The sequence below is a fragment of the Elephantulus edwardii genome, unplaced genomic scaffold (genome assembly GCF_000299155.1).
Source record: "Elephantulus edwardii isolate Elephantulus edwardi_28Jun2011 unplaced genomic scaffold, EleEdw1.0 scaffold00169, whole genome shotgun sequence".
Taxonomy (NCBI): Eukaryota; Metazoa; Chordata; class Mammalia; order Macroscelidea; family Macroscelididae; genus Elephantulus; species Elephantulus edwardii.
In genome coordinates this window covers 6726533-6734748 of record NW_006399919.1, presented here as the reverse complement: position 1 = coordinate 6734748, position 8216 = coordinate 6726533, and the positions used below count along the sequence as shown (strand labels likewise).

General features: G+C 39.5%; 1 protein-coding gene across 1 annotated transcript; it reads right to left on the bottom strand.

The window, feature by feature from the left end:
* Positions 1 to 1427: 1427 nt before the first annotated feature.
* LOC102862338 (histidine triad nucleotide-binding protein 1-like) lies at positions 1428 to 1972 on the bottom strand. The gene has a single exon (XM_006895567.1). The coding sequence runs from the start codon at positions 1957 to 1959 to the stop codon at positions 1579 to 1581; it is 381 nt and encodes a 126-aa protein (XP_006895629.1). The 5' UTR covers positions 1960 to 1972; the 3' UTR covers positions 1428 to 1578.
* Between the last annotated feature and the right edge of the window lie 6244 nt (positions 1973 to 8216).

The following is an 8216-nucleotide window of genomic DNA, read 5'->3' as shown; positions in this document are numbered from 1 at the left end:
GAAAACTGTTTAAAAGGGATATGTGATTAGGTATTTTTGTCATGACAGAAGTCCAGAGTGAAGGCTGCATAGTGGACTGGACCTGGGAGAGGGTTTGTAAAACAATGAAAAAATTTTTCTTTTACTTTTCCAAGAGGGTAGTGTACTGGCGGTGGGGGCAGGGTTGGGAGGGAAGAAATGTGCAACAATGAATGAATGGAAATCCCAAGTCTCTGTAAATTTTCATTGAAATTAATAATAAATTTAAAAAATTTTAAAAAGAAAAAAAGAAGCTGAAAAATATGCAGAAGAAAGTAGGATCAAGATTAGAGAAAGACTCATTAAAATTCTCTTAGTCCATCTACTTATGTCATCACCCTCTAGTTGTGCAGTAAGCTTGGGCAATATGTCATTGGACAAAAGTCCTGGCTCAGACTCAGTGAAGCAACTGTCCCAACCCAGCTCTGTCTCATGTCCACAGTGGCTGTTGTTCCTGGTCTGGCAGGTCCAAGAGCATCTGACTCTGAAGGATGTGTGCTGCATTCTTCCCTTCTTTTTCCTTACTAGTAGTGAGATTCCCATCTTCTTCTGATAACCTTGCTTCATTTAAACCTGGTTGGATGGCAAAACTAACCAATCGTCTCATGAATAATTTACTTACCTGATTTGCTTATTCCCACATAGACATGTGATAGAAATCAAAGCTAATGAATCAGAAAAACCATTTTGCTTGCACTGCATAGAGTAGAATGGAGTTCTAGGCAACACTAAAAAACATTAAAGAATTCTTGAAGTGCTGGATGCATCTTGAAATCATGGAGACATTGACTGGGCTTTATACCAAGTGAAATAAGTCATTCACAAAAGGACAAATATACAGTAAGACAACTGTTACAAAAAGCTGAGGAAAAGTACATGGAATCATTCTTGGATGGTTACTAGGGTTTGGAAGTGAGGGAAAAAGGAGTAAAAATTAGCAAATAGATAATAGGTATGTATTGCTGTCAGGTACTTTGGAGTAGGAACCAGTCCATAGCTGACCCTCCGACAGATTTTCAGAGGCAGTTAACAGCACTGGAGGAGATTAATCTTCCTTTTCCCATGGAGAAGCTGGTGGCCTCAAACCACTTTTCTTTGGGACTGCAGTGCAGCTTCTTGCCACCAAGCCACCAGATGATTACCTATGTATTAAGATGGCATGTATTATTCAATAAAGGGTTCATCAGCAAAATAGGAGGACTATTGGAAATGAGAGTTACAGGGAGAAAGTGGGGAAAGTGCGATTACATTGTAAGTATAAAAATTAAAGTTATAGAACAAAATGCGTATGAATGATTAAATTAAAAATTAATTTCTTTGCAAATCTTAACTCAAATGAACACTAAAAATGCTATAAGAATAAAATGTATTCTTTTTCTCTGTAAATCCAAAGTAGGGTATTTTTTTAACCATGCAACCAAGTCTTTTATTATGCAACTGTTTTTCAAATTATTTCCTTAATCTCTCTGTACACAGGCACTAGTCAGTGTACTGCTTAACATATTCGACCTTTCAAATCTGACAGTTGTTTAAAGAAGGGAAAATAATCCTAAAGCAAAATTAACCAGGAGGCCAATGCATCTGCCGGCCTCCAAGAACATGGAGATGAACGTGATAAACAGACTGCCCCCTATCTGAACCTTCATTCACCACCATTCGATAACCCTTTTGCAGGCCCAGATCAGCAGCACATTTCTTGCCAACAATCATGAGATGTCCAAGAAGGCTTTCATCATCATCTTCTGCTACAGAAATCTGGGTAATAGGTTTCTTAGGTATGACCAGAAAACGTATTGGTGCTTGAGGTGAAATGTCATGAAAAGCGAGGCACCGCTCATCCTCAAAAATGATTTTGGCTGGGATTTCTTTCCGGATTATCTTCCCGAAGATTGTATCGCCACCAGGCCGGGAGGTCTGAGCCTTGGCGATCTCATCTGCCATCTCGGCCTCCCTCCTGCGCCATGGCTCCGGGAGAAGCCAAAGTAGGTATTTAATGTCAGTTCTTTATACCCACCCTCTCTCCCTAATATTCTTTTCTTTTATTTTTTTCAAATAGATGTAGGCAGAATGTGATGCTTCCTGTAATACTGAGGATTTCTAAACAAACAAACAAAAAACACAAACCCAAAATCAACAAAAAAACCCAGACTATTTTAATTTCAAGAACAAACGCCAAAGAACTATACAGTGTTAAACATTTTAAAACAAAAACAGCCAATTAAATCATGCAGTATTTTTTAGAAATTTATTAATGCTGAGTATCACCTATTATGAAGCTATTTTGGCTGTTGCTAAGCCCTGTTAAAAGGATCAACAATCCTGTGTTGTGAGAAGGTTATGTTCTCAAAAAGAACAGAAAAGATACAGCTTGATAAAATGTGCCTGTGCCTCTAAGTTCAAGAGCAGTGCCTTATGGTTTTGCAATAACTCTAGTGAATGAAGCCATGCGGTGAGATCATGCAGAATGTTCCACATTAACTTAGGGGAGGCAAGATAAGGGCGAGAGCAAAACATGAAAATGCAAGAGCGGTTTAATCAAAGTCAAGAGATGGGGAAGTGTTTGAGATTCAGAATTAAAAAAGGAGAACTTGAAAATGATTGTGATTAAGCAGGCACCAACATCACTGTTCTTTGCTCTTCTACTTAATGAAAAAAGCTGTGGTTTTCCACAGTAAAGACAGAGAATCTGATAAGGGATCTGCTGAAATGAAGGGCGGACTCTGACCTCTGGGCAAGAGTTTTGCTTTCAGGGGAAGTCTTCCCACATGCTATGTGTACACTGGATGACTAATATTTATTATAGAGCCATGTGATGGAACGGTGGACAAAGGTTGTGCCTGGTCACCTTGGGCTTGTCACCACGATTGCTCCTCTTGTGGAATGTGACGTATGGCTGACCTCACTTGGCAGTTTGAAAGGCACCACCAACAAATGGTATTTTAGAAATACAGTTCAAAGCAGCCGAGCATGTGTCAGGACAGCTTATCAAACATATTGTGTCCTCACTCTAATTCTCAGTTGTAAAAGGATTCTCCCAATGCTTCCTTTGCCATCAAAGCTGTGCTTTGATTGGCTGTGGATGATGTCATGGTACTGTTTCTTTTTCTTCGTGCAAGAAGTGATCTGATTGTGATGTGTGTGTCCACATTTCATTAGGTAATAGGAGAGACTGTGCACATAGATCCAGAGCCATGCTGTTCCCCTTTACTAGGAACTTTCAATGTGGCAAGTCCATGAAAGATACACCAACTGTGTGGGCTTTGTTATTTACCATTTTTGGAAGTTTCTATTTTGCCCTGGGTGTTTCCTCTTGGATTATTTTATTTTAAGTTTAGTATTTATGCCTTACAGTTAATAGGTTGTGTCTTTCCACAAACAGAAGGCAATATGTTTGGCACAATTTGCTAAGAGATTTGCTAGTAGAATTCTGTCTTGACAAAATTTACGACAAGTAGGCTTCTTTAAGGAGCTCTGGTAGCCTAGTGGCAAGAAGCCACGCTGCAATCTCAAAGACACATAGTTTGAGGCCATAAGCTGTCCCACGGGAGGATGAGCAATCTCCTCTCGGGTGATTAACTGCCTTTGAAAACCCACTGAAGTGTCAGCTATGGCTTGATTCCGACTCACTGACAGTACACAACAACAACAGGCTTTGTTTATAGTTGAAAATTGAGCTGCCAACTCTTCGAAGCTCATGATAAAATGCTTAGAAAGGAAGCATTTGGCTAGGTAGGTTTTAGGAAAATATTAACATATTTTTAGAAAATAATGTTGAGGAAAACATTTCTATGAATTCGTGGTTGTTGTTGTTAAGTACTGTGGATTGATTTTCAACTCAGAACTAGCTTACCCACCACCCACTGCTGTTGACTCAATGCTGGCTTGTAATTAAGTCTTTTGGGTTTCTGAGGCTGTTTACACGAGGAGGCGGTCCATCTTTTCATGAGCAGCCCAAAACATTATGCACTAATCTATGAGACCATCTCATAGCAGGCTTAGAGTGGAATAAATCCATCTCTGATGTTTCTAATCTATGCGAAGAAATTTGAAAGCCAGCCATCAGGCCAACTGACTGGAAAAGATACATATTTGTTGCTATCTCTAAAAGCTGTGTCCCCGTAGAGTGTGGAAATTATTGAACAATATCATTTCTATCATACATGTATAATTTTGCTGAAGATTATTTCAAATTTGTCACAATAGTATAGCAACAGACAACAACCAGAAATTCAGGCTGGATTCACTAGATGTCATGGCATGAGGGATATCATTGCAGATGTCTGATCTATCTTGACTGAAAGCAGGGAATACCAGACAAATGTTTATCTGTATTTTATTAACATACAAAGGCATTTGATTGCATGACCCATAACAAATTATTGTTAACATTGAGAAGAATGGGAATCTCAGAACATTTAATTGTTCTTATGTAAAACCTATATCCAACCAGTAGTGCCAGCAGCTGTAGCCAATCCGCAAGCTATGTGACTATTTCTTCTGCCATGAGATGGCCCCATCCTCTGAGTCTTTTAAACGGCCACTTCTTCTTCACACCACATGCTAACTTCTCTGATCCATTCTGCCAGCCTGTCTCTCTGTCTCTACTTCTCTCTTCGGCCTGGGCTGGAGAACAGCTCCCAAGAACTGAGAACCACAATAAAAGCTTTTTGTGCTTAAAACAACCACAACAACCCTATATTCAGATCAAGAATTAGTTGTACAAAAAGAAAGACTGGTGGTTTAGAATTAGGAAAGATATGTGTCAGAGCTGTATCCTTCAGACCTATTCAATCTCTATGCTGAACAAGAAGCTAAAAGATTCAAGAAGCTAGAAGAATGTGACATCAAGATTGAAGGAAGACTCATCAATAACCTGCCTTATGTAGATGACACAACCTTACTTCCTGAAAATGAAGAGGACTTGAAATATTTGCTACAGAAGATCAAAGTCTACAGCCTTTGATATGGATTATATCTCAACATCAAGAAAACAAAACCCCTCACCACTGGACCAATAGGCAACATCATGATAGATGGGTAAAAGTTTGAAATTGTCAATTATTTAATTTTACTTGGATCCACAATCAATATCCGTTGTAACAGTACTAAAGAAATCAAAAGAAGTGTTGTGTTTCAAAAATCTGCTGTCAAGGACCTCTCCAAAATCCTCAAGAGCAAAAGTGTCACTTAAAAGACTAAAGTGCACCTGATCCAAGCCATGTCCTTTTCATTCGCTTCCTGTGCATCTGGAAAATGGACAATAGATAAGGAAGACAGAAGAATTGATGCCTTTTAGTTGTGGTGTTGTAAAGAATACGGAATGGACTGCAAAAGAACAAACAAGTCTGTTTTGGAGAAAGAGCAGCCAGGGTACTTAGAGGCAAAAATGGTGAAACTTCATCTCACATACTTCAGGCATGTTGTCAGAAAGGACCAGTCCTTAGGAAAGCCTATCATGCTGGGAAAGATGGAAAGTCAGAAATAGAGAGGAAGACCCCCAACAAGATGGGTTGACATAGTAATTATACAATGGACTTGAGCATATTTGAGATGGTAAGGATTGTGCAAGATAGGACAAGATTCAGATCTGTGTTCATAGGTTCGCTATGAGTTATAGTTGGATGCTTTGTCATCTGAGTTTCAGACTTTGGGATTTATTATCTCCTGCAACTCTTTGAATCAATAGCTCCTTGAGCCAGCAGCCTGTAGGTTTGGGGTTTACCTGCTGACGTGAGTTTCATCAGCCTTTCATGAATCAGGAGAAGTCTTCGATTGTGATGTCTTAGCCACTGATTTGGGACTTGCCAGCTTTTACAACTCCTTGAGCCTTGAGCTGTGGATTAAAGTGTGTTCTCCAAAAATCAATGTATATAATGATTTAATGTGGATGTTATTCTTCATAATCTGATAAGCTAAGAGTTACGAGAGGAACGTCTCTAGGCTCTGAGATCTTTTACCACACAAGAGGAAAAACAAGAAAGCAAGCAGAAAGTGAAGGGGTAACTCAGGATCATCAAGAAAGACTTACCAGGTGAGCTCTGGTGGCCTAGTGGCAGGAAATTGCACTGCAATCTCAGAAGTTCATGGTTCAAATCCACCAGATGCCCTGCTGAAGAAGGAGGAACAATCGCCTCCTGTACCAGTCAGATCCAATTTGATGGTACACACATAAAATAAATAAATAAAAATTATTTTTTTTTAAAAAAAAAGAAAGACTCACCAGGAGTGGAATGTGTTTGGATCCAGGTACCTATGCTCCTTAATATAGAGAAAGTACTCAGGCTCCTTAAGACAGAGAAGGTCAGGACACGTGGACATTTGATAGAATGATAAAATGGCTTCTGGAAGACAGGCTTATGGCACTGGCTAGAGAGAAAGATCCACAAATGAGATGGGCTCAAGCATGTCAGAGATGATGTGGATGGTATAGGATAGGAGAAGGTGCAGACCTGTTGTTCACAGGCTTGCGATGAGTTATACTTGACTCAACAGCCCCTAACAACAAACAAAAATCTTATAGAACTTGGGCAATGTGCATCAGGAGGATGTATATGCTCCAAACCAGCATTACGTTCTCTGATAAGACCAATTCATTGTCCAAAGAAGCAATTTGCTTCAGGATGTTGGGAAATATATTAAAACCTGGGAACTGCATTGGCATAGTCCCATTGCTGCACTTTATTTGCTGTGATGTAAGTTCCTGATCCAAGACAATTCTGTGTAGGATACCATAGCAGTGGATAAGGATGTGTATGCCTATGGATGGTAATTTTTGTAGAAGTAATGTGTGCAGGAATATAAAATCCATATCAAAGTGTCTATCCAAGTTAGAATAAAATGTCGACCTTTTGTAGTGGAAGCAGTCCAATGTACTTAACCTGCCACCAGGTTGCTGGGTGGTTATTTCAGGGAATGATGCAATATAATTAAACTCAGTGTTGGTCTCTACTGTGGCTGATTTGGCATCTCAATAGTGGCTGTAACTAAGTCAGTCTTGGTGCATGAAAGTCTATGTTGAGGAACAAACACATAATTTCCATCCATGCCAGCATAGCGACTTTGGCCATGAGTCAATTTGGCAATTACAAGAATGCCCAGTGAAAGTGAATGACAGGTTTTCACAGAATATGTCACATAGCCACTTGATTGTCAAAGTCCTCCTTTGCTGAGGTCATCCTTTGGTAGGCATTCATATGAGTCACTTCTTTGAACCATTCAGAAAGTTTTATCCATAAACCTTTTCTCCATACCCCCTTGAAACCAATTTTTCAAAAGGATTTATTCCAAATCTCTGACCACCTAGCCAAAACATTTGTCAGAGCTTATTAGTCAGTATTAGTCACACATTTGGCCATTTCTCCTTCCAAACAATGTGAAAAACCAGGAGTATTTCTGAAAGCTCTACCCATTGGGAAGATTTCCCTTCATCCCTGACCTTAAGGGAGTCCCCCAGAAAAGGACTGCAGCACTGCCACTGCCCACTTTCTAGTGGTCCTGGGTGCCATTCAGGACCATCTGAAAACCAGGCATTAGTTTTCTTTCCCTCAGCCTGGGCTGTCAAAGATGCAGACTGGAAGAGAGAAGAGAATTTGGCAGGAGTGGAGACCAAAAGGCATTTTTGCCACGTCCTTGTGTGCTTAACTTTTGCTTTTAGCTCCTTCTCAACCCCAATCCCTTATCTATAACTTCCATTTAATAGTATCATACTATCTTCAAAACTGAGCAATAATGCTTCTGGCAAGAATGATTCAAAGGAATTTAATGTTCCTATGTTTCATCTGATTCTTCTTCCCTGTTCCCAACTTTTGCGTTCCAGTCGCCCATTATTATCAATGCATCTTGATTGCATGTTCAATCTATCTCTGCCTGTAAGAGTTGGTAGAAATCATCTATTTCTTCTTCTTTGGCTCTGGTTGTTGGTGCATATATCTGGATGATAGATCGAACATGCAATCAAGGTGCATTGATAATAATGGGCGACTGGAATGCAAAAGTTGGGAACAGGGAAGAAAAATCAGTAGTTGGAAAAAATGGACTTGGTGACAGAAATGAAGCTGGAGATAGAATGATTGAATTTTGCACGATGACTTATTCATTGCAAATATGTTTTTTAAGAGACATAAACATAGATTATACACATGGATTTCACCTGATGGTATGCATAGGAATCAGATCAATTACATCTGTGGAAAAAAACC

Coding starts and splice junctions, on each gene's coding strand:
- LOC102862338 (XM_006895567.1), bottom strand. CDS start 1,959: ATGGCAGATGAGATCGCCAAGGCTCAGACCTCCCGGCCTGGTGGCGAT.